At 35.9% G+C, this 27256-nt stretch overlaps 1 protein-coding gene across 3 annotated transcripts in view; it reads right to left on the reverse strand.

Annotated features, from left to right (window-relative positions):
• SSBP2 (single stranded DNA binding protein 2) overlaps positions 1-27256 on the reverse strand; it is a 317496-nt gene that overhangs the window by 9386 nt on the left and 280854 nt on the right. For 2 of the 3 annotated variants that reach the window (XM_063084982.1, XM_063084986.1), the window contains exons 11-16: positions 17966-18001; positions 15373-15427; positions 11815-11885; positions 9678-9756; positions 7406-7434; positions 548-646 (exon numbers count right to left, since the gene is read on the reverse strand). In XM_063084982.1, coding sequence (XP_062941052.1) covers positions 548-646; positions 7406-7434; positions 9678-9756; positions 11815-11885; positions 15373-15427; positions 17966-18001 — 369 coding nt within the window. Of the gene's footprint in view, positions 1-547; positions 647-7405; positions 7435-9677; positions 9757-11814; positions 11886-15372; positions 15428-17965; positions 18002-27256 lie in introns of those variants that run through there. The other variant, XM_063084993.1, reaches the window with a different exon arrangement.

Here is a 27256-nt window from a genome sequence, read left to right on the forward strand (position 1 = left end):
AGCAGTTGCTTATACTATAGTCACACTCAAAATATAACCTTGGTATCTAGGTCAGGTTAATAGACCACCAATATGTATATGTGCTGCCGAAGCGAGCACAATAGACCACCAATATGGCCTTTGGTCCAGTGAGGTTTAGTATATGAAGCAAAGACATACTTATTGATTATTTTCGAGCATTAAGGACAGCACTAAGAACAGAACTGGTTTTGCAGAGACCTGAGACATCTTAGTAACATGAAAACCTATAAAAAGTATCAAATAGGCAATCTCTTTCCAGTTTGCTCCTTTACAGGGGATGTTCTCTATGAGAAAAGTAGTTATGTGGTTTTTGTAACTATGTACATAAATTAGGGGTAAAAAAGAAAAAGTTTGTTCTTAAAATTTCTTTCAAAGCAATTCCATTTACAGGTTCTTCTAACATTTAAAGAATCAATCTATTGAACTCTAGACAAACAGCAATAATAATAGCTTTATGCATTTATCCTTATAGAAGAGCTTCAGAAATAAAATCTACATAAGATAATATAGTCAAGGGAATACTTACACTCTCACTCTGAAAAGGATTTAAGAAATTTCCCCCCATTTCACCATCATCCCTTGGAGTGCCCGGTTGATTACTGAGGCTCATATTATTGGGAGAATTCTGTAAACAAGATTTAGAAAACAAGACATTGTTGAAGATTTTAATTTCCCTCTTGCATTACACTGTTACAAAAATGGAATCTACAGCAGCATCTCTAAGGACAAAGCATTCTTATAATTTTAATCTTAGACTTCTACAATGTATTCTAGTTCATTCTTTGTACCTTGACAAGTACTAAGGCTTTCCCAAATGAAAATCAAAAAACAAACAAAAACTCTAAATAATCCACCACAACTATTTTCTTAGTCTCAGAATCAATATTTATTCAATTCCCCACCCTCAGCTTATAGCGTTTCTAGAGAGTTTAAAAAACATTCCCAGCAGGGGTGTGATGAAGAGAGCCTACCCACTGATAAGGCATGATGGAACAATAACTCCCTTGGTAATTTTACTAATCAAACTTTAAAAGGTCACTGTTTTAATAAACATTTCCCTTTAATTCTACATGCAGTTTACAGATAACACTACTACAACTATTGTTTTACATGAACCAAAAGGAAGAAAGGAAGATAATTAACTATAGTTAAGAACAAGAGAGACACCTTAGGACTTGAGAATTCATTAAATACTTTTAGAGGAAAAGGAGGCTCAAAGTAAACTGCTTTAAAACCTTTTCATACCATCAGTTTAAGAGTAGATGTACTTTGAAAGTTTCCTTTAAGATAAAAAGGCTACTATTAGCAATCTAATCAAACACTAAGTAGTACACTGCTTCATATTCTATTTAAATTTGCTAGTTTCATTATTACTGTGCAGTTTTAGCCATGTCAGGATATATGATACTCCACATCAATAGAAAATATAGAATGGCACTGGCATATAATACATTTTTATATAGCATTACAATGGTGACTGAGAGGACTCTTTCAAGGCCCAATTTACTGACTTGTAAAAAAATCTTCAAGGTTAAACATTTTTATTTGTTATTTCAAAGGAAGAGAGATTTTAGATTTTTTCCCCTAAGCCATTGCTATTTTATATTCTGTTTTGGAATAAATGTTTAGATTTTTTAAAAGAAAATTGCTCAGAGGATTTTGACTTAACTAAAACAAGTTATATCATAAACATTAAAATTTTATGAATGAGTTATTCCCAGAAGAATATGTACTTTTTAAGAATATGGTTAAACTGTGAAGCAGAGACAGGTAGATGAGCTGGTGGAAATACAGTCTGTATCTTGTCTTGCTATGCACTCCATGGGGAGGATGTGAGAACAAGGATCCTCTGAAGTCCATAGGAGCTCTATATGTCAATGAACCCCAAGGGCTCAAGACTCATACTTTAATAGCATAAAGAAAATTCATTTTTTTGGACAAATTTTTCTCTGAAAATGTTACCCAAGTATATAGGAAAGCAACTGTACTGTGAAATGAATATAGATAACCCGATTTCCTGAAAAGAATTAAGTAAAATTTAAGTAAGTGTGCTCTCTAAGAATTTATTAATTATTAAAGTTATTAATTAAATAAGAAACTGTGCTTTAAAAGCAGGAATGATAATGTTGATTTAGCTCAAAAAGGAAACGATTTATAAAAAATATTGTAAGATTTACCAAAGTCTATAAATCCTCTTGATAAAGGCAGATTTCTGTCATTTTATACATAATGGAGAAATTGGCAATATCAGAATAAAAAAATAATCTAACATATATAAAAAGAAATTCGAGGATGCACTTGGGAACTGCATACTTTAACACAGTCAAATAAATATACAAAATGAGCCCTCTCCATTCTTATGTATGTAACATTCACACCCCAGTAGCACATGAGGTGCCTTGAAGCGAACAGTGTATCTCTGACTGAGTTGGGGTGCTTTAAATCTCTGCTGTACTTTTGCCACATATCATTTCTTGATTTATAATTATGAAAGTTTCACTAACTTCAAATCTGATTCCTGACTCAAAGTATTGATTTTTAAATATTTAGAATTTGAAAGTAAGATTGTATTGTAAATATTTAAATACTTACAAAACACTTCTAGTGTTATTATTTCTGTTTTCCCTGCAATCTCTTCATAGCATGGTGGCTCAGCATTACACTTTTTTTGGGTGATGGGGGTGTGAGTATATAAGGACGTTGAGAAGAAGATTAAAAGGACATATTCAACACACAAAACTGAGGTAATATCGGAACTCTAGAACCTATTCCTACCCTGCTCAGTAGACCACATTTGAAAACCTTGATGTGCCAGGACAAAAACAATTTTTTTACCTGAATTTAAATTTAATCTCTGTAAAATGTTGTGAAAATAACAAAAGTTCCTCAATATGGAGTCTTATGGAAACTGTGCTGTCCATGATCACTGAGTGACAAGATGAAGACATAGGCTAATGAGCACACTCAATAATGGCATCTGAGGAACAGCTAAGACAGTGGTACCAAAGCCCAGTCCAGAACAGGATATGGGGATGGGTGACAATAAACTGTGTGTATGCTTCATTTAACTATTGCTACATTTGTGTGTCATCTCCAGTAGGATTGATCATCAAGGCAAGAAGATGGTGCACAAAAAGGGTGTAGGTTGGTCAACATCGACTGAGCACATAATTAGGAAATTAGCACAAAAGAATATAAAGAGAGATTACTTTTAGCTACATTAGGCACATTGGTTACATTTCTTATTCCACTTAATGTAAAGTGGATGCCTAATGTTTTCTCATTGAAATTCTTGCAAATTGCCCTCACTGATGACAGAAATGAGCAGGAGCACTGTTGTGGTGGAGAAAGACGCTCTGGTGAAGCTTTCCTGGGTGTTTTTCTGATAAAGCTTTGGCTTTCTCAAAACACTCTCATAATAAGCAGATGTTATCATTCTTTGCCCTCTGGAAAGTCAACAAGCAAAATGCCTTAAGCATTCTGAAAAACTTTTCCCATGACCTTTGCTCTTGATTGGTCTGCATTTGCTTTAATAAAGGACCATGTCTGCCTCTTGGTAGCCATGGCTTTGATTGTGCTTTGTCTTCAGGATCACACTGGTAAAGCCATGTTTCATCTCCTGCTACAGTCCTTTGAATAAATGCTTTCAGATCTTGATGTCACTTGTTTAAAAATTTCATTGAAAGCTCTACTCTTGTCTGCACCTAATGTGGGTGCAACAGTTTTGGCACTCATTGAATGGAAAGTTTGCTCAACTTAAATTTTCCTGTCAGAATTGTGAAAGCTGAACGAACTGAGATGTCTATGGTGTTGGCTACTGTTTCTGCTGTTAGTTGTTGGTCCTCAGCAATTAGGGCAAAAACAAGGTTAAATTTTTCCTTGCAAATTGATGTGGATGGTCTGCTGCTGCATGTTTCATCTTCAGTATTGCCTTGTCCCTTCTTAAAATGAGTTATCCCTTTGTAAACTGCTGATTTCTTTGGGGTAGTGTCTCCATAAACTTTTTGTAAACCATCAATGATTTCACCATTCTTCCACCCAAGTTTCACCATAAATTTGATATTTGTTCTTGCTTCAACTTTAGAATTCAAGTTGCTCTGATTGGAATTCTTCTCAAACTGATGTCTTATCCTTCTTAGTGCCTCAAACCAGAGGAAACCATAGTATTGGAAGGCTCACTTTCCTACTTGTGCTAATATAATTTTCCTCTGTTTTCTTAGTCTATTTTGGGAACTAGAATAATGATTGCAGTTATCAACACTGATTAGCTAAGGTTTGAAAGACCAGCTGATTGTGTAAATACGATGCTCTCATGATGTATAATAGTCACTTTTCATTTTCAAATTTACCTCTTCTCATGTTGCTTTAGAATCTGCTATGATTTGAATGTGCCCCAACTCATGTTGGAGCTTAATCCCCAATACAGTGTTTGAAAGGTGGGTCATTTAAGACGTGATTGGACCATAATGTCTATGTGCTGGTTAATCCATTCATGAATTAATGCATTATAATGGGAGTGGCACTAGGGGTTTATGAGAAGAGGAAGAAGCATGGTAGCACACTCTTGCTCAGTGCTTGGTATGTGATACCCTGTATCATCACGGGACTCTGTAGAGAGTTTCCACCAAGAAGAAAGCCCTCACCAGATGTGCCCCCATACCTCAGACTTCCTAGCCTCCAAAACTGCAAGAAATAAACCTCTTTTTTAATACATTACCCAGTTTCAGGTACTTTGTTCTAAATAACAGAAAACTAACCAATACAGAATTGGTATTGAGAAGTGGGGTGTTGCTGATAACCAACACTTGATAATGTGGAAGTGGTTTTGGAACTGGGTAATAGGAAGAGGCTAGAAGAATTTGGAGGAACAGGATAGAAAAAGCCTAGACTCTGGTGAGGGCTTAGGTGACAAGACGACTAGGGAAATTTTGGAAATTCTTAGAGATTGGTTAAGGGGTGGTGACCAGAATGCTGATAGAAATGTGTATGATAAAGTCCATTCTGAGGAGGTCACGGATGGAATTGAGAAGGAGCTTATTGGAAATTGGAACAAAGGTCACCCTTATTATATAGTTGCAAAGAACTTGGCTGGATTGTGTCCATGTCTGAAGGCTTTACGAAAAGCAGAATTTAAGAGTAATGAAGTAGAATACCTGGATGAAGAAATACCTAACCAACAAAGCATTCAGATAGCTGTGTGTCTACTTCTAACAACTTACACTGAATTGCAGCAGCAAAGGCATGATGTAAAGACAGAATTTACAATTAAGGGGGAAGGAGAGTGTAAAAATTTGGGAAATTCACAGCCTGCCTATGTAAGGAGGGAAAAGTCATGTTTGGGAGAGAGTCAAAGGCTGCTGCTGAGCAACCAGAGATTATTATTAGATTGCTAACGAGATTAGTATGAAGAGAAGAGATCACTAAGAGAATGGAAGAAAGATCCTGAAGGCATTTCAGAGATCTTCAAGCCTACCTCTCCCACTATAGGCCTAGAGGCCTGGAAAGACAGATGGTTTCAAGGAACAGGACTGATGCACTCCATGGGCTTACTGCCCAGGGCCACCTCTGGATCCTGTCCAGGTCACACATCCCAGCTGCTTTGGCTGTTCCAGCTGTGGCTACATTGGCTCCAGGAGCTTCTGGACCATTTACTTCAGAAGATACAAGCTGAAAGCCTTGGTGGTGTCCATGCAGTGTTAAGTCTGCAAGCTTGCAGAATGCAAGTGCTGTGAAGGCATAGCGACCTCCATCAAGATTTCAAAGAATGCATGGAAAAGCTAGATAGGCCCAGAAAGAGATCTGTCACAGGTGCAGAGTACCAGAGAGCCTCCATTAGAGCCATGTTGAGTGGAAATGTGCGGGTGGAGTTGCAGTAGAAAACCCCCACAAGACTCATGCCTGGTGAAGCTGTGGGAATGGGACCACCACTAAGACTCGAGAACTGTAGAGCTACAAGAGTGCAATGCCAGCCTGGGAGAGGTGAAGCAGGGGCTGAGCCCAGGAGAGCCATAGGGGTGGGGCTGCCAGAGGACTTGGGGACTCCACCCCCACACGAGTGCAGAGGATGCTGGACATAAAGTCAAGGAAGACTATTCTCTAGGTTTAAGACTTAATGCCTACTCTGTTGGGTTTTGAACTTGCTTAGGACATGTTATCCCTTCCTTTTGGCTTATTTCTCCCTTTTGGAATGAGAATATCTGTCTTATGACTGTCCCACTATTATGTTTTGGAAGTTGGTAACTTGTTTTTATCTCACAGGCTCATACATGAGACTGAACTTTGGACTTTTGAACTGGTGCTAGAATGAGTTAAGACTTTGGGATTATTGGGATGGAATGAATGTATCTGTATGTGGGAAGGACATGAGCTTTGGGGGACCATGGCAGAATGCTATGGCTTGAATGTCCCCCCAAGCTCATGTTGGAGCTTAATACCCAATATGGTATTTGAAAAATGAGGCCTATAAGAGGTGATCAGAGCATGATGGCTAAGTGCTCATGGGTGGATTAATCCATTCATGGATTAACGGGTTAATGGATTCATATGTTGTCATAGAAGTGACACTAGGAGCTTTATAAGGAGAGGAAGAAGCTTGTTAGCATGCTATTGCTCATTCCTTGCTATATGATACCCTGCACTGCCACCGGACATTGTAGAGAGTTCCCACCAAGAAGAAAGCCCTTACCATATGTGCCCCTCAAACATTGGACTTTCCAGTCTCCAAAACTGTAAGAAATAACCTCTTTTCTTATACATTACCCAGTTTCAGTACAATGTTATAAGCAAAAGAAAACTGCCTAATACATCTTTACATTTTCAAAATATCATCTAAACTCTACCAATTTGTTTTATAAATATGTAACATCATAATGTGATTAAATTGGCTATTACTTGGGTGCCAATTAGTAATGTATAGAATGTTCTCTAAATAAATCTTAATATGTTTAGGAACATTCTTAAAAGACTCATTTTACCCTTTCCAACATATTGCATACATTAATATTTTTGATTTCCATGCAGAGAACAGAAGTGAGGTTATCGGAGATGGGAAAGGGGCTGGGGTAAGGGAGGGATTATAAAGGGCCATGAAAAATGATTACATTGTATAATGTTGAATATACTAATTATTCATATTTGAGCATCACATGTTACACACAGGCATTGACATTCAACTCTGTAGTCCAGAGATATGTACACTCAACTATGTTACAACAAAAAAATTTTTTTAAATAATATTTTAAATTTCCAATTAACTGTACCTGAACTTCTACTTGCAAACTCTTGTTCAAGAGCAAAATTCATAAGATTACTCTAATAATTTTAAGGAGAGTTCCATGTGGAATAAAATATAGATTAAAAACAACAGAGAATATACAGTACTCACCTTGGAAATACTGTCCATATCTCCTGAGCCTTAAGCAAAATAAGAAAAGAAAGCCTTTATTAGGTTAAGATTTCACTTATAAATTAAATACTCCTTTAATTTAAATAAATGCAGTACACTACATGTATTTTCCAGAGTATGTCTCTTGAGTTTTGGAATCTTAAAAGATTCCTTTTCTTTTATATACTGTATGGTGAATTGGTATCATCTGAGGTTAAATGCAAGGAATTCTACATTTAGTTTCCAATCATCTATTTTTTTTTAATGGCAGAATGAAGAAAACCACTGTTATCATAGATTCCTGAAGGTGAAATATTAGAGAGATCATTTATATATCCTATGCAATTAAAATTTTTAAAATGTATACACAATATATGAGATATAAATCTCTATATAATATTTTCTGAAATGATGCTGTAAATCTGATAAAATATACAATGGACATTCCTACAATATTTGACAATACTTGGACCATATTTTACTATAATGCTCAAATGCAAAGTATTCCTAACAATATTAAAAAATTGACAGCAATCAATATTCATGGTAATATATAAAAAAATCATCTCTTCAAAATTCAATATTATATTTTTATTCTTGCGAGAAATGAACAATCAATATTAATTTCTTATGTAAGAAATGGAATTGTACACTGATAGCAATAATCAGATCTTTGCCAAAATATTAACTTTATTTTAAACTATTTTATTTCTAACAATTAATTTTCCCAGCATAAAAATAATTATAAGATTTTAATAGCACAACACTCAGTCAACATCACAAATAAAGTTAGGGATTATTAACATGATTAATTTGTAAATAAACAGACAACAAACTGTTAAATACTGAATGCATATATACAATCATGTATACATATAAATAAGTACAATAATATTCAGCATAGAAATAAGCCAGATGTCAAGCATATGTGAAACTTCTATTCTAGTGAATAATATGATTGAGAGCCTTTTAAACCAAATGTCATCTTTTGTGAATAATTCTAGAAAAAAAAAGACTGTAAAGTGAATTATTTTGCAATAAGTTGGAAAATAAAATTCTAGAATAGTGCTGTCCAACAGAACTTTATGTGATGATGGAAATGTTTCTCTGTGATGTCCATTAAAGTAGACATTAGCTACATGTGGCTATTGCACACCTGATGCATGGCAGTGCAAGTGAAGAACTGAATTTTAAATTTTATTTAATTTAAAATTAAATAGTCATACATTGCTACTGGCTACTGTAATTGAACACTGCAAATCAAGACTCTGAAATCAGGGCAAAATAAGTATGTATTCTTAAAAGCAAAAAAATCTATCAATGTGTTGAAAATAATTTGCTAAGATTTTACTGAAGTCACACAGATTTTCAAAGTATCAGAGGGAGGCATTTCCTGACTTTGGGAGGGGAGGTGAAATCTATATATAGCCTAAATTACTCACGTGGCACAGTTTCGTCAACTTAAGTAAAAGATGGACCCTTTCCAAATGAAAATATTATCCCAACACTCCAGCCCCCATTGTCCACTTTTAGAATAGTTCACGGTCATGTTACTCAAATGCATACAAACATAAAATTTTTTTTTCGGTTTTGCATTTAGCCTGCCTATAAATATAATGTGCTATATGTCCTAGTCAATTTTGTACCACTTGTCTCTATTTCTCACTATTGCAAAAACTTTTATTCACCTTGAAGATATTTGGCTTTATTTGGTAAGAAAGCATCATTTATGAAGTATGTTTTCAACCATTAGTCACATACTTGAAATAAGCTTTATCATGAAGATAATGTAGGCAGTGTTCTCTCATCCAAAACATGATTACCAATTTTATTTTTAAAAAGACAGATGTTAAAATACAAAAACAAAATTAAGAAATTCTTTCAGAGAACTGAAGTTCCTGAGACTGTATTGACCTCTGGAGAGAAAGAAACCAGCTGGGAGAACACAGCAGTCTTCCAGGTGAGGCATGCATGATACATGCCCAAAGCAGCAATGTCTACTTTTATCATAAAACACTCAGACTTTGATAGGGTAATGTCAATACCTGTGAATATGAGCTAGGTTAGAACAATTCTCACTCTTCTAATTTTCAAATGATCTCCAGTTATCACAACCAATACACTGTAGATTAAACTATCAGTCTCAGATAAAATTTGAAGCATTTCAAAATGAGTAACTAGATAGGAAGAACTTTGCAAACCACAATATCCACTATGTAGAATTAAGGTTTTGTCTTGAATTTATTCTAAACATCAAATTTTAAATCCTTACCTAAAGAGCCATTCATGTGATGTGACTCCATTCCTCCTAATCCACCCATGGGACCATCTGACCCAGGGCCCATTGGAAACTATTTAAAGAATGAAGAAAATGACTATGATCACATTAAAAACAACTGTCTATCTCAATGTTACAATATCTATCTTTAACATTACAAAGACACCGCCACAACTTATTTTCATTTTCAAGTTATGGAGATTTTTTACTCTATTTTTTTTCAGCCTTGTGGATTCTCTAATTGACTGTCCCACTTATCTCATCTTCTCAATGTTCTCAATGTTCTGGATGTCTGGATGTTCAAGCTAATCCTCATTTATGTTCAATTTTTCTTCTTCAGATATTCTCAAATAGAAAGCAAACACGTTCTAGTGCAAATGAGGTGATAAGCATTCTCTCCTATCATACTGACAATTTTGTATTGTAAACCAAAGGTAGTACTTAAGAAACTGATAAAGGTATTGGCTTATTAATAAGATTAATTCAACATCATTATGCCAATATTAATATTTTCCTTTGCAGACAATCAATCTATCTGTGCTCAAATGGACGTAATAAATAATTTTATCTTATAGGTTAAATACTTTTAGCTCCTTGGGGATAGCTGAATTCTTGATAGCTAATTCTTGGCAGTCTCAACTATGTCAGTTCAATACAATTAGAGATTCTACAGCAGTTCTATTTAACATTTTTTAAAGCAGTGGAATTCTTTTTCTTTTCTTTTACTTTCAAGTAAAATCTTACGTTGGAAGCCTGTTACAAAACAGATATGAACAGATGTGCTAAGATAGAGCTGGTGATAGAGAGCCCAAGGCCTGTCCATTCAGTCTTCCCTTCATCTCCCTAAAATGCTTCTGAGGAAACCTGGAGCGCAGTTTGAAGACAAGTCATCTATAATTGCCTCATGTTTACTGTTAAGATAGCCTACTGAACATACTTTTGTTTAAAATTTCCCATGTCAAAAGCATTTCTTCCATGTTGTATAGTGCAGAATATTGAATGTGATGTGTGTGTATGTGTAGATTGGGTTGTGGTGGTAACTAATCATGAAGGCTTTGGGAGAAAAAACTGCCTTCAGCAGACAACCTTGAATACCACCACCTCTATGTGGAAATAAGATGGCCTTCCATCACTGTGAGCACACATACTTCATGCTTATAAATTTTCCCAGGAGAATGCCAATTTTGTTGTATAAAATTGAGAATCTGAAAGCACAAGGATTGACTTTTAGTAAACGACTTGGAATATACATGCCTCATTGATAAGTCAAAGAGATTGACTTTGAACTTACTGTTGTTATTCAGCTTTTATCAAAAGCATAGTTTAGATCTGGGCTGAGAAACTGGTGCTGGTAAGCTCAATAATCGTGAGCTTATTTGGTCTGGCCCTTTTATCTGGCCCCCACAGTGTTTTAAAAGACACTAAGACTGTATGTATGTATGTTTGGTCAGTTTAGCACATAACATATATATCATCTGATTTTTCTTTAATCTCAGCTACCCTATATACTCATACATATGTACATGTGTATTAACCATAATCTTTTATAAATATTTTTGTTAACCTGTAGACCTTATAAATAAATAAAATATTTTCCTGTGAGCTTTTGTGGAAAAGTCATGACAATTCTCTATTAAGAAAACCCCAATTCTTCCTGTGTAACTGTATCAATTCCATATTTAAACTCTAGAAGATTTCATAACCTAAAGAAAAACAAGCATATACAACTTCCTAATTTATTTCCAAGTTTTTTACGATTAAAAAAAAAAATACAGTGAAGAAAACTTAGTGATCTTAAAAACAAGGTTAACATAAATGATTATATATATAATCTGTTATTTTCAGAGTCAGTATTAATCATTAAATATTTGAGAAAAAATAAGGTGAGACATCAACATTTTATAACTGATTAGGTTTGGTTTTACATTTAATTTATACTGATATAAAATTTGTTATACATGTTACGCATTGTTTTCTCAAACCAGAACATAGAAAGTATTAGATTTTTCTGATACCCAATAAGCTCCCGGACAATAAAATATAAAGTTTAAATAATATCCAGGAAATAGAATGCACTTAGAGTTTGAAAGTCTTCAAATACATTCCAAAAATTTAAAAAATTCATATTTACATTAGGTCTGTTAGGTCCAGGAGGTACTGCATTCATTAAAGTATACATGTTATCTCCAGAGTTGGTTGAATCTGAAACAAAATATTACTTAATTAATATTTTTCTTTATAATGTACACCCAAATCACCACAAAGCTATAATCAAAGATGATCTGGATAAATACACATATTAATAGCTGCTAATGTTCACAAACAAATATCTGGCAGTAACTTTCTGACCCCAAAATTATCATTCTGAGATCATAAATTGGGTATGTAATAGCAATAATCACTTCAATAATTCAGGTCAAAAGAGCATTACTTTAAAAATCTAAAAAATTACAGTAAGGTTTTTCTTTTTTAAAAGGGATAGTTTTTGACTTCTCTAAGCAATTATATGTATACATGTAACAAAAATCTCTTAAAATTCAGATTCAGTAGCTTTTCAGTTTTCATAATTTCCTTAGGTTTTCTATACACAAATTTAAAAAATAGCTTTCTAGCTAATAATTAGTAAAAAGCTGGAGGAATATCCTGGCTTAATTCCAAAAAAAAGCAATTAGAACAAGACTATACAATTGGAATGAAAAATGTTCTTGCTTAAAGAAAAAAACAGCTTCCTCCAGCACAACTTTTGATAAAAATTTTTTTCACACATTTTATTCTTGATTTGTTATAATAAAAATAACTGTAGTGCATATCCATATAAATATATGTAACATTTTATAGTACTATTAAAATTTATATTTCATGTCTATTAACTAATTTTAATTAAGTCTCTGAGCCTATGTGCTTTTATAATATAGAACCCACAGTGAAAAGCTAAATATTTTACACTGAGAAAATATCAATTATAAAATATGGTTTTCTATTTTTCACAATTATACAGTTTTCTTAAGTGTAATGTAATAAGCCTCTCTTTTGAAAAAAGATGTGTTTTACATTTTTGTACGGATTCAAGACAGAGGTAAAATCACTTGTTTTCTCATGGCAGTAACCACAGAGAGGGAAATGGGCAATTACTTTTCCTCTGACTGTTTGATTACTTATTAGACATTAGTAAGTTTATTATTTTACTGTGCATCACATAGAGTAGGTGTGACGTCATTTATCGGTTGTTTGCCAGTGATCCATAAATCTAAATATTACTTTTTACTTCTAAATGAAAACATCACAATGTTGAAAAAGTTGAAATCCCCACCTCAGGTTGACACCCTATTCGTTTATGCGAAGGTCCCAACCTATGTTTGTGGCCTTAACTCTTTTTACATCCTTACGTATGGTATAGTCCTGCCAACCCAGGCTACTTGTTCCTTCTGCATATGACCAACCTTTCCCGCCTTCATATTTTGTTTTTTCTTCCTCAAGCATCTTCTCCCAAATTCCACCTGCTGAAATTCTACTCACTATTCAAGGCCCATATCAAATGTTGTCTCTTCCATGAAGGTTTTTTTCTGATACTTACAAGTGCATGAGTGTTCCCTCACCACTAAATGCTGCCTTACATTATAGCTAATATTTTGTCTTATTCTTCCCTCCTGCTTCCAACTAGGATATAATAAGCTCATTGAGAGAAAGAAAGGAACCATGTCTTACTCATCTTGTGTAATACAGACAATAAATATCTGCTAACTTATATTTTGCTAATGGAAAAACTTCACCACACACAAAGTTATCTTTCAAAAGTCTTCAATTGCTTTTTAAACACAGGAAACCTTCAAATGGTTTTTCAACTGTATTAGCCTTACTTTTGGTGAAAGGAAAATGGACTGTATATTTTAAATATGCAGAAATTTTTTTTTTAATCATTTTTAAGACTAATCAAGAATATAATTTCATTTGAAAAAAAATTGAGGGAAGATCGGTATTTTCTAGGAAATGTCTGACTTCTTTTATATACAGAAAAGCTTTGCCATAAACTGGATCTTCTGGCACCTATTTTTTGGGGGTTGGGGGTGGTGTTGACTTAATATTAGAGGAGTGACTGTAACAATGAGTATATAACAGAGTATACAAAAAGGCTAGGATGATATGCTGGTGGCAATTTCTGGCTTGAAAGGAAGAAGTATGAGATTATTTATCATGTACAATGTGTAGTATTGCTCCAAAAAATTTTTTTTTAGTTTTATACTATATTGTTTATTAATCACATGCTATTTCCATAAATTAAACATCAACTTCACCATATAAGAATGTAAATAGGGGCAATATGATCAGTTCATATAATTCTATCTTCAATGAAGTCTGTTTCATTTCCAGTGAAGGTGCTTTGGGGACCTTCACTGGAAAATAATTAGGAATATAGTCCAAAGAGTTAGTGAAGCAAGGTAAATTTTGTATTAATTATCAAATTTATGCTTTGTATAATTAAAGGTCCAAAACTTAAAAGTTATTATTTATTGGTATGATTAATGATACTGAATTTCAAGCTTCCATAGGTCTTAGATTTCATCAAACCAGTTAAGAGCATATGAATTTAACAGTGAAGCATAATTAAAAATTATTTCTAATTACAAAAACTTCTGTCTATTTTATCACCCAGAAGTTACTAATAAGGTGATTAGCCTACTTCTTTGTTTCCTACTTTCTAGATTTCTATGTTACATACACTTTAAAATAAAATTGTGATTATGTTGTATTGAAATATGAGCATTTATTTTTCCATGTCATTAAAAATTCTTTGATAATAATTTTAATGGTGACATCATATTCCATCATATGCCACAAAATTCATTTAATAATTTCACTATAATTGGATTAGGTATGAAGGTTGGGTCTACTATTTCTCTATTGAGTATAACAAATGAACATCCCTCTACATAAATCTTGGATTGTACCTCTAATCATTTCTAATATTATGATTCTAGAGTCAAATGGAATGAACCTTTTCATGACTCTTAATACATGTTTACCAGAGCACTTTATAGGAAGGCCAATTTAAGCTCCCACCATTAGAATTTCCAAGACACATTTAACAGTCTGTATTAAAGTCTCAATAAGAAAGGATAAAGATATCTAAAATAATTACATAAAATAATTACAAAATATTGAAATATATTTCGTTTAGAAGATTAAACAATAAGCCTTTCCCACTATATAGTAAACTTATTAGCAACTAGTAAACACTGATAGACATGTAGGGTAAATAATACTGTTAGTACCTCTATAGCCATCTTAGAAAGATGATAGATGTGGTGGGTCTGATTTGCTATTGTAAATCTAATGGTTCCATGTATTTCAAGTTTTACTTATAAAGAATTTTTCTAAGTTGTGAGATTTGAATCTTTTTCTCATTCTCAAGGAATCTTTAAGTTAGATAAATTACTGGGCATTTAATACAGAACAACACAGTTTTCATCCTGATTAAATGTTACCCACAGAACAGGAATTTTCTAAATGCTTAAGTAACTGGACAATAGTTATTTAAGAACACTATTTCTTCCTATCTGGTACCTCTACTCTACTTCTTTAACCATCATGAGATAATGAATACCACTAACTTTATTTCACAAACAATTTCTATATTTTGTGATTTTATTCTAATAATAAAATGCCCATGTGGCTAACTTGATTACAATACCTGCTGGACTAGGCATGATGGGTGTTCCTGGTGGCCCTCCACCTCCTGGAGGACCCTAAATAATTATACAAAATTTCAGTAAAAATAAGGCATTTCATTAAACAATATAAGAAAAAAACAGAAGAAAGTTTAGACTTATTTCTACAATATTCCAATGTGAAAAGAATAAATTTGTTTTCTCTGTAATTTATTTTCTTTGAATGAACAATCATTTCAATATTATGCAAAACATAATTTAGCTTAAATGTGTTGATATTGTTTTGACAAGTTTCCAAAAACAATAAGCCTGCAACACTGATTTATTATTCATGACTTAATCACATCAGGTATAGTGAGGTTAAGGAGAAATCATTTAATAGGGCCTTTAAAAATTCGTAAAATAGGAATATTATATGTATTTGTGATTTAGTTTACTGTAATTTTCTTACATTTTGTATCACTGGTTTTCATAGGAAACCAGGAGGATATTTTCTTAGAGAACATCTTTAAAAACCAAAAGATATTTGCTTACAGATTCATATTTTTAAAAAATACATTGATGTGATTTCTTTCTTCAGTCAACATCAATTATAACACTTTTGGAGCACTGTACCTTCAGCTATCACATCAATCAGAAATGAGAGGCAATGTTGACTAATGCTATGGATGACTAAGGCTGCAACTACACAATCAAACTGAAATGGAGGTTGCCTAATTCTAAATCTAATTCAATTATTTCAGACAACCAAAATAAAAAATTTAGGCAATGAATTTTAGAATTTTTCAAATGCTCTATGTACAGTGATCAAATTAATACTTAAGAGGCCAAATTTTCACTTCATTCTAAGTGTACAGACACAGCCTACTAATTATCTCAAATAACACATGTATTTGCTATTAATAAACAACTTAAATTTCCATAATAAATCTATAATTTCATAAAACTATATATCAGGTTTATTCTTAAGTGGCTAAAAAATAGATTTGACCCAAATTTTCTTACTTTCATTTTTGTTTCATAGAAAATGTGAAGAAAGTTAGACTTTTCTTAGTTTGTACAGTATATAGGACTAAACTCACAGGTCCAAAGCAGTGTGTGCTTTTCACTGTTACTAAAACACTATTTCCATGGAGGGTAAAAGGTTCATTGATTTTCTTCTTATGCACTCCTTTTTCCCACACCAGTTAGCAACCACCTCTGAAAATTTCTTTAGGAAAGATTTCTCTTTTTACCATTTTATCCTTGATTCTCTGTTAGGAATTTTCCCCTAAATATGATAACAAATTATCTTCTATGGTAGCCCTGAGATGTGGCAAAGCTCATAATTTGATCATGGTTAAAAGGTCATTTGTAAATTCAAGAGATCATATAAAACTTGTCAATTTGACTTCATGGCTGTGCGAATTACAGTCATGCGTTGCTTAACGATGGGAGTATGTTTTGAAAAATGTGTCATTTAGAGGATTTTGTCATTGTGTAAAAGTGTATTATAGAAGGGAATAGCAATGAATTTTCCCATTATCTACACTGGCCACTAGTTGCATGAGTGTGGGCATAATTATGAGTGTTGCAGAATTATGTTACTAAGTTTCTATTATGTGCCTCATTTTCCTCATCTGTTAAATGGGGATTAGAATATTACCACCCCCTCAAAGTTATGAAAATTAAATTCTAGGTAGGATTGTGCCTGACATGCAGAAAGAACTGAATGAGTGTTAGCTAACTGTTATTAACTATTATTTTGCTACAGGGATGGGTGGGAATCATTTTAAAATGCCCGAATTCTAAAGTATACAATAACCCTTTCACTTGGGGTCAGACCTAATGTGTCAAATGCTTGGATTTCTCTTAAAGGTCTAAACTACCTTTAGAAAGGTCATCCCGTGGATAAACTAGGAACTCCTTGTCAACATATTTTGTAGTAGGTTTGTTTATATCAGCACCACCACAAACGTGAGTAATATGTTGCACTATGACGGCTACGATGTTACTAGGCAACAGTAATTTTTCAGCTCCATTATAATCTTATGGGACCACTGTAGTATATGTGGCCCATCATTGACCAAAACGTCATTATGCAGTGCATGGCTGTATTGGAAAATTTTAATATGTACTAAATATTAAGAAGAAAAATAAGTGTCCTCAATTTCTAAGAATGATGAAAAACTAAAAGATCTCTCCAGATTACTAGTGATTATTCTGCTGTCTGATTCACTTTGTGATTGGGAGAAAGTTTAATGTCTTTTTAGACTTTGTGTGTGGTACATACGGTTGGGGACAGGGTGTAGATTATTCTCCTGGAGAACTGCAAATTTGAGCATTTCATTGTGTAACTGGGGATGACTCTCTTCATGATTGGACAGAGTGTACTGTACTGGTTTTCAGAAACATATGCTAAAGTAAAACAGTACTCAGGGCAATTCCAGACAGATTGATAACTGTTTCTCTAATGAACATCAACATATGTACTGAGGTTGGCAGATGAAACCACTCAAGATGTTCACTTCTTGGCCAATACACAGGGGCTCTTCTTAACATCTGGACAACTATTTCATTGCCCAAATAAAATGTAACATCAATTCTTACAAGCAAACAAACCCAAAATGTACTTACTACATAATTCCCAGGAGATGCTGAGGAGTATGGTATCTGGAACATAAACAGGACAAAAAGAAATATTTTGATTCATGTGGCAACATGGAGACTGACCTAAAATGAATCCATTTCATGACTTTCATCAAGTTTTAAAACATATTGCAAAGGATAGTAAAGAATAAAGGAATTTATATCTGTTTAAGTGCTAGAAAACTTAATAACTGCAATATTATCTTGGATTAACAAAAAAGAAGGTGGATTTTAGTCAACAGGAATTTAGATGGAATTACAGTCTCAAGTTATATTTGTTTCAGGTCAGTTGTACACACTGCTTGATAATAATGACTTATTTTGTAAGGAGAAAAATATATTGGAACAGCTAAAAAACAGGAAACGTGTATTTTTCAAATTAGTAGCCATTACAGATGCAACTTCTAAGCTGTGTGCATTTTTATTTTAAAGACAGGTTTCAGGCTACTACATTCACACAATATGGGTCAACATTTGATATAAAGACCGCACCTTTCCTCTTCCCTTTCTAATTAGTTACTAGGAAATAATATAATAAATATGAAAGAGTTTGTTAGTAGGAGTCTCCAAAGACAACTAATTCATGGGAATCAGATATTGGTAACAAATTCCCTCCTTCTTTTCAAATCAAGCTCTTAACCAAGCTCTTTTCTAGAGATTAGAAGGTATCAATACCACATTGTTGTGATAATAATTTAATTAAAAAACTGTAGAACTTATACTTAAAAAAGAAAGCCCTTGAGTGTGGACATTAATAGGGAAAGTTTCAATCCAAATATTTTCTTTTCTCATCCAAGCTCATTAGATCACTTGTGTAAAGACGCTGCACATCCGTAAGAGATATTTTTGCCCTATTCTGAAAAAAGCAAATAAATTACTGTCTTCTTAAGAGTCAGACAGCCAGGGCCAGTATTGGTCCTTTAGAGTAGTGAATTATAGTGTCTGTGCTCTAAATGCCCCCTTGCCCCAACATCTGCTACATAATTAAACATAAAAATAATATGGAACCATAGTGTAAGTATAAGGAAGTATAACAAAGTTATGATTTCCCCTTGATGAATAATTCTTTGATTTTTTTTGGAAATATTTAAGTTATTTGAAAAGCCTTTCTCCTCATTGTTGGTGTCCTTGCTTGCCTTAAGCACAGACCACATGTCCCTGAGGCTCCTTCTTGGTCTGCCCATGGGTAATTTAGCACTGCAGGTGGCCATTACTAGAGTGTCCAGCATCACTAGTGATGAAGATTACTTCCACTATGAATACTGAGCTCTCTTATGGCAGTAAACATTTACTCGATTTGGTGAACGAATACAGCTTTGCTCTCTTGGGCTGTTTTCATTTCACCATCTACAATCCATCCTTTGCTTCTTATTTTAAACATGTGCATCTACCCTCTTCAAATTACCAACTTATATCTTGGCTCCTAGGACCAATTTCATCTCCCTATATATTTAGCACCTGGCCCATGTGCTTCTCCCAGGCTATACAGCCTACCGATACTATTTTCTTTCTTTTTTTTCTATTGTAACATAGTTGATTGTACATATTTGTGGGGTACAGAGTTGAGTATTGTTGCCTGTTTGCAATATGTGATGCTCAAATCAGGAAAATTAGTATATTCAATATTATACAATTGTTTTTTGTGGCTCTTTACTAACTCTCCCCGTTTCCCACCTCTGGCCTAATGTTATTCTTAAGCAACTTCAAATTCAATCTAACCACCTTTAAGATCTTCGGAGTCTACAGCTCATTGCCTTCCTTTACTTTACAATATACTGCCCTCTCTTCCATTTATAAGAATGACCACATCTTAGAATTCTGCACAGAGATCTGAACAATTCCCTTGCATAACATTTTATTTCTCATGACACTCACCAAAATTATTCTATATACCACCTGGAATCTTCTCTTGTTACAATTCTTCCATGTTCACTTAGTTCATTATTTATTAGTTTATGACTTAATTGCCTCTGACCCTCCTCCATGTCACTTGCAGCATTTTATTTCTCTATAATAACTTCAATCCATTATCCTTAAGCCTACTTTGTTAATTTCTATCTCTTTGATCAACTTCTAGCCAAACTTTCTGTTTTAGGGCAGAGACTTCCTGGAGAGAAACACTATAGAGCTAAGGCTGGGTCTGGAGTTCACAGACCCCCTTGAGCTCGTTTATAAACCCTTCACACGCAGGTCTATCAGCTAGGTAACTGGCAAAAAGGTCCTTGGAGCCTCGGTGCCTTGGTTGAAGTAGGAATAGTCTTTATTCAGCACACATGCGTTCAAGAGCTAGGCAGTACAAAGAGAAACTCAGAAACTCAACTGCTACTGGCAAAGTCCAAAGAAAAACTGACCAGCTACCAGCAAAGTAAACATGCTCTATTTTTATTTTTATTATTATTATTTTTTACTTGTTTCTTTCTTTCTTTCTTTCTTTCTTTATTTTTTTTTTTAATTTTTATTTTGTCGATATACATTGTGGCTGATTATTGCTCCCCGTCACCAAAACCTCCCTCCCTTCTCCCTCCCCCCCTCGCCCCCAACAATGTCCTTTCTGTTTGCTTGTCGTATCAACTTCAAATAATTGTGGTTGTTATATCTTCTTCCCCCCCCCCCCGGTTTTGTGTGTGTGTGTGTGTGTGTGAATTTATATATTAATTTTTAGCTCCCACCAATAAGTGAGAACATGTGGTATTTCTCTTTCTGTGCCTGACTTGTTTCACTTAATATAATTCTCTCAAGGTCCATCCATGTTGTTGCAAATGGCAGTATTTCATTCGTTTTTATAGCTGAGTAGTATTCCATTGTGTAGATGTACCACATTTTCCGTATCCACTCATCCGATGATGGACATTTGGGCTGGTTCCAACTCTTGGCTATTGTAAAGAGTGCTGCGATAAACATTGGGAAACAGGTATACCTTCGACTTGATGATTTCCATTCCTCTGGGTATATTCCCAACAGTGGGATAGCTGGGTCGTATGGTAGATCTATCTGCAATTGTTTGAGGAACCTCCATACCATTTTCCATAGAGGCTGCACCATTTTGCAGTCCCACCAACAATGTATGAGAGTTCCTTTTTCTCCGCAACCTCGCCAGCATTTATTGTTCATAGTCTTTTGGATTTTAGCCATCCTAACTGGGGTTAGATGGTATCTCGGTGTGGTTTTGATTTGCATTTCCCGGATGCTGAGTGATGTTGAGCATTTTTTCATATGTCTGTTGGCCATTTGTATATCTTCCTTAGAGAAATGCCTACTTAGCTCTTTTGCCCATTTTTTAATTGGGTTGCTTGTTTTCTTCTTGTAAAGTTGTTTGAGTTCCTTATATATTCTGGATATTAATCCTTTGTCAGATGTATATTTTGCAAATATTTTCTCCCACTCTGTTGGTTGTCTTTTAACTCTGTTAATTGTTTCTTTTGCTGTGCAGAAGCTTTTTAGTTTGATATAATCCCATTTGTTTATTTTTCCTTTGGTTGCCCGTGCTTTGGGGGTCGTATTCATGAAGTCTGTGCCCAGTCCTATTTCCTGAAGTGTTTCTCCTATGTTTTCTTTAAGAAGTTTTATTGTTTCAGGGTGTATATTTAAATCCTTAATCCATTTTGAGTTGATTTTAGTATACGGTGAGAGGTATGGATCTAGTTTCATTCTCCTGCATATGGATATCCAGTTATCCCAGCACCATTTGCTGAAGAGGCAGTCCCTTCCCCAGTGAATAGGCTTGGTGCCTTTGTCAAAGATCAGCTGGCAGTAAGTGTGTGGGTTGATTTCTGGATTCTCTATTCTATTCCATTGGTCAGTGTGTCTGTTTTTATGCCAGTACCATACTGTTTTGGTTATTATAGCTTTGTAGTATAGCTTAAAGTCAGGTAGTGTTATGCCTCCAGCTTTATTTTTTTTGCTCAGCATTGCTTTGGCTATGCGTGGTCTTTTATTGTTCCATATAAATGTCTGGATAGTTTTTTCCATTTCTGAAAAAAATGTCTTTGGAATTTTGATGGGGATTGCATTGAATTTGTATATCACTTTGGGTAGTATGGACATTTTCACTATGTTGATTCTTCCAATCCAAGAGCATGGGATATCTTTCCATCTTCTTGTATCCTCTCTCATTTCTCTCAGCAGTGGTTTGTAGTTCTCGTTATAGAGATTTTTCACCTCCTTGGTTAACTCAATTCCTAAGTATTTTAATTTTTTGGTGGCTATTGTAATTGGGCAGGCTTTCTTGATTTCTCTTTCTGCATGTTCACTATTGGAGAAAAGAAATGCTACTGATTTTTGTGTGTTGATTTTGTATCCTGCTACTGTGCTGAAATCATTTATCAATTCCAACAGTTTTTTTGTAGAGGTTTTAGGCTGTTCGATATATAGGATCATGTCATCTGCAAACAGGGACAGTTTGACTTCATCTTTTCCAATCTGGATGCCCTTTATTTCCTTCTCTTCTCTGATTGCTCTGGCTAGTACTTCCAACACTATGTTGAATAGGAGTGGTGAGAGTGGGCATCCTTGTCTAGTTCCTGTTCTTAAAGGAAAAGCTTTCAGCTTTTCCCCATTCAGGATGATATTGGCAGTGGGCTTGGCATATATGGCTTTAATTATGTTGAGATACTTTCCCTCTATACCTAACTTATAGAGGGTCTTTGTCATGAATGAGTGCTGAACTTTATCAAATGCTTTTTCAGCATCTATAGAGATGATCATATGGTCCTTGTGTTTGAGTTTATTAATATGGTGTATCACATTTATTGATTTGCGTATGTTGAACCAACCTTGCATCCCTGGGATGAATCCCACTTCATCGTGATGAATAATTTTACGTATGTGTTGCTGTAATCTGTTTGCTAGTATTTTAGTGAGGATTTTTGCATCTATATTCATCAAGGATATCGGCCTGTAGTTTTCTTTTTGGGTGATTATCTTTACCTGGTTTTGGTATCAGGATGATGTTTGCTTCATAGAATGAGTTTGGGAGATTTGCGTCCATTTCAATCTTTTGGAATAGTTTGTAAAGAATCGGTGTCAATTCCTCTTTGAATGTTTGGTAAAATTCTGCTGTGAATCCATCTGGTCCTGGGCTTTTCTTTGTTGGGAGCCTTCTGATAACAGTGTCAATCTCCTTTATTGTTATTGGTCTGTTCAAATTTTCTACGTCTTCATGGTTCAGTTTTGGGAGCTTGTGTGTGTCCAGAAATTTATCCATTTCCTCCAGATTTTCAAATTTGTTGGCATATAGTTGTTTATAGTAGTCTCGAATGATTCCTTGTATTTCAGATGAATCAGTTGTAATATCACCTTTTTCATTTCTGATTTTGGTTATTTGAGTCTTCTCTCTTCTTTTTTTTGTTAGCCATGCTAATGGTTTGTCAATTTTATTTATCTTTTCAAAAAACCAACTTTTTGATTCGTTGATCTTTTGAATTGTTTTTTGGTTTTCAATTTCATTCAGTTCTGCTCTGATCTTGATGATTTCTTTCCGTCTGCTAATTTTAGGTTTGGATTGTTCTTGTTTTTCTAGTTCTTTAAGGTGAAGTGTTAGGTTGTTCACTTGCCATCTTTCCAGTCTTCTGAAGTGAGCGTTTAATGCAATAAATTTTCCCCTCAATACTGCTTTTGCAGTATCCCACAGGTTTTGGTATGATGTATCATTGTTTTCATTAGTTTCAATAAATTTTTTGATTTCCTGCTTGATTTCTTCTTGGACCAATATGTCATTAAGTAGAATGCTGTTTAATTTCCATGTGTTTGTATAGTTTCCAGAGTTTCGCTTGTTATTAATTTCTAGTTTTAATCCATTGTGGTCTGAGAAGATACATGGGATAATTCCAATTTTTTTGAATTTATTGAGACTTGATTTGTGACCTAATATGTGATCTATCCTGGAGAATGATCCATGTGCTGATGAGAAGAATGAATATTCTGAGGTTGTTGGGTGGAATGTTCTGTAGATATCTGCCAATTCCAATTGGTCTAGAGTCTTGTTTAGATCTTGTGTTTCTCTACTGATTCTTTGTCTAGATGATCTGTCTAATATTGACAGTGGGGTGTTCAGGTCCCCTGCTATTATGGTATTAGTGTCTATTTCCTTCTTTAGGTCTAATAGAGTTTGTTTTATAAATCTGGCTGCTCCAACATTGGGTGCATACATATTTATGATTGTTATGTCTTCTTGATGGATCAGTCCTTTTATCATTTAGTAGTGTCCCTCATTGTCTCTTTTTATGGTTTTTAGTTTAAAGTCTATTTTGTCAGATAAAAGAATAGCTACTCCAGCTCGTTTTTCTTTTCTGTTTGCATGGTAAATCTTTTTCCATCCTTTCACTCTTAGTCTGTGTGAATCTTTATGGGTGAGGTGGGTCTCTTGTAGGCAGCAAATAGTTGGGTCCTGCTTTTTGATCCAGTCAGCCAGTCTGTGTCTTTTAATTGGGGAATTTAAGCCTTTTACATTTAGAGTTGTTATTGAAAGGTGTTGATTTATTCCTAGCATTTTATTGGTTGTTTGGTTGTCTTAGGTGTCTTTTGTTCCTCGCTTTCTGATTTACTGTTTGGTTTCTGTGTTTGTTGATTCCTTGCGTTGTACATAGTGTTTTTGTTAGCTTGTTTTCTCTTCATGAATGCTATTTTTATTATACTAGTGGGTATTGATTTTTCTTGGGTTTTTATGGCAGTGGTAGTTATTTTTCAGGAACCAAACCCAGTACTCCCTTGAAGATTTCTTGTAAGGGTGGTCGTGTGGTAGTGAACTCTCGCAGTTTTTGTTTGTCTGAGAAATATACTATTTGCCCCTCATTTCGGAAGGATAGCCTTGCAGGGTAGAGTATTCTTGGCTGGCAATCTTTGTCTTTTAGTATTTTGAAAATATCATCCCATTCTTTTCTAGCTTTTAGGGTTTGTGATGAGAAGTCTGATGTTAGCCTGATTGGAGCTCCCTTATAGGTGATTTGACGCTTCTCTCTTGCAGCTTTTAAGATTCTCTCTTTGTCTCTGAGTTTTGCCAATTTGACTATGACATGTCTTAGAGAAGGCCTTTTTGGGTTGACTACGTTTGGAGATCGTTGAGCTCCCTGGATCTGAAGATCTGTGACTTTTCCTATACCTGGGAAGTTTTCTGCCACTATTTTGTTGAATATGTTTTCAATGGAATCTCCATTTTCCTCCCCTTCTGGAATACCCATGACTCGGATATTTGATCGCTTAAGGTTGTCTGATATCTCTCTCAGATTTTCTTCCATGTCCTTGATTCTTTTTTCTTTCTTTTTGTCTGCTTGTGTTATTTCAAACAGCCCGTCTTCAAGTTCAGAGGTTCTCTCTTCAACTTCGACAAGCCTGCTGGTTAAACTCTCCGTTGTGTTTTTTATTTCGCTGAATAACTTCTTTAGTTCAGCAAGTTCTGCTACATTTTTTTTCAGGACATTGATTTCCTTGTACATTTCCTCTTTCAGATCCTGTATACTTTTCCTCATTTCATCATGATGTCTAGCTGAGTTTTCTTGTATCTCATTCAGTTTCCTTAGAATTATCACTCGAAATTCCTTGTCAGTCATTTCAAGGGCTTCTTGTTCTATAGGATCTAGCGTTTGAGATTTATTAACTTTTGGTGGTGTACTTTCTTGATTTTTTGTATTTCTGGTATCTTTTTTTTGGTGTTTATTCATTGTGGCAGGGAGTTTCACAGTCCACCGGTTTGAGACTAATGACTAACTAGGATGTTGCTGTGGTTGCCAATTTCGTATGGCTGCCTCCGTGACTGCTCAGTTGGCCTCTAGTTCCTTGTGTGTGTGGTTGCCTCGGGTCTTGGGCTTCTCCGGGGAGCCGCCTTTCTGGTCAGCTTGGGCTCTGCTGGGCTGGTGGATCACGTACCACAGGGTGTGCGATCGCTGTTGAGCTTTCACTTCCTGTGCAGGACTTCTCCCTGTTCCGTGTGCTCTGGCCCAGGCTGTTAGATCGTGCAGTGGCGACCCCACCGGGTGTGTGGTTTCTGTCGAGTCTCCGCCTCCCTGGCCGCACGTCTCCCCACTCTGTGCGCACTGTGCTGGGCTGGGGCGTGTCTTCTGCACCCCTCGTCTATCAGCTGGGCCTTCAAGACCCTGCTCAGCACCGCCTCGCCCAGGAAGTCTACCAGGTTTCTGCTAGGCACAGACGACCGGTCTCTCTGGGTGCCTTTGTAGCACTATGTAGATCTTTCTCGAGTCTTGTTCACCTTTGTATCACCCCCGGTATAAACCGAGTCTAGCGCCCACCTGCAGCCTGCTCTCCGGCAGGTTCAAGCGGACCTGGGAACTCTCCTACCACACTATTCCCAACCAGAAATTCGTTAGGCTTTTTTCCAAACTGGTGGCCGCAGAGATGGTATCTGCCTCCCAGTAACAGGGAGTTTACCTGGGGCCGGAGTCCAGGGTGTGGTGGAGTGACAGTCGGCCCGCCCGTAGTTTCTTGCCCTCCCGACACTGGTCTGGGACGCCCCCCGCCACCAGCCCCGCCAGAGAACCGCGGAGGGAGTGGGAGGGGAGGCCGGTCAGCAGGCTCCAGAAAGTCCCGTGCCAGGCCAAGCAAGTTTGAGGGCTCAGTGATGGCCGAGGGGGCGGGGCTGCCCGCACCTGGGAAAATGGAGGCAGCACCCTGCAGTGAGTGGCCTGGTGGTGCAGGCGGGAGCCGCGTGGGCATCCACCCCCCGAACAGAGCTGTGCCAGGGATCACTCACAGTGCTGTGCCAGGTCGGGCGCTCACTCTGTCTCTGGTTTGCCGCCTTCCCCGATCTCAGCCGCTGCCGCCTCGGGCTGTTCAGTCGCGGCGCGGCTCGGGCGCTCCCAGGAATCTTCTTCAATGCCGGCCTGAAACCTCAAATCCTGAATAGGGCAGCTGGCCGCCTTCAGCGCGGCCCCGGTCTCCGGGATCCTGGCTGCATCCACAGCAGCCCTGGCGCCGTGTTCCCTGTTTCGAGACTCGCTTTTGCAGCTAAGAAACAGTTCTTTTCCTGCTCCACACTTCAAAGCTGTTGCCTGTAAATGAGGCAGCCTCTCCTGCCGGGGGCAAAGTGGCGGTCACCCCCCACGACCGGCCAGCAGCAGCGGTCCTCCCTTAAGAGATGGCGAGAGGAATGTCCACAAGTTTCCCGGCTGCCTTAGGCCCAGTGGCCTCCTTTTCCACCTCAGCTACTCCACGCCAGCCTCCGCAGCCGCCGCCATCTTGAACAGCAAACATGCTCTATTTTTAGTCTTGAGCTTTCTGCTGGCCAGGTTCTGCTTCACAAACTGAACAACACACATTAGCAACAAACTA

The sequence above is a fragment of the Cynocephalus volans genome, chromosome 2 (assembly GCF_027409185.1).
Source record: "Cynocephalus volans isolate mCynVol1 chromosome 2, mCynVol1.pri, whole genome shotgun sequence".
Classification (NCBI taxonomy): Eukaryota; Metazoa; Chordata; class Mammalia; order Dermoptera; family Cynocephalidae; genus Cynocephalus; species Cynocephalus volans.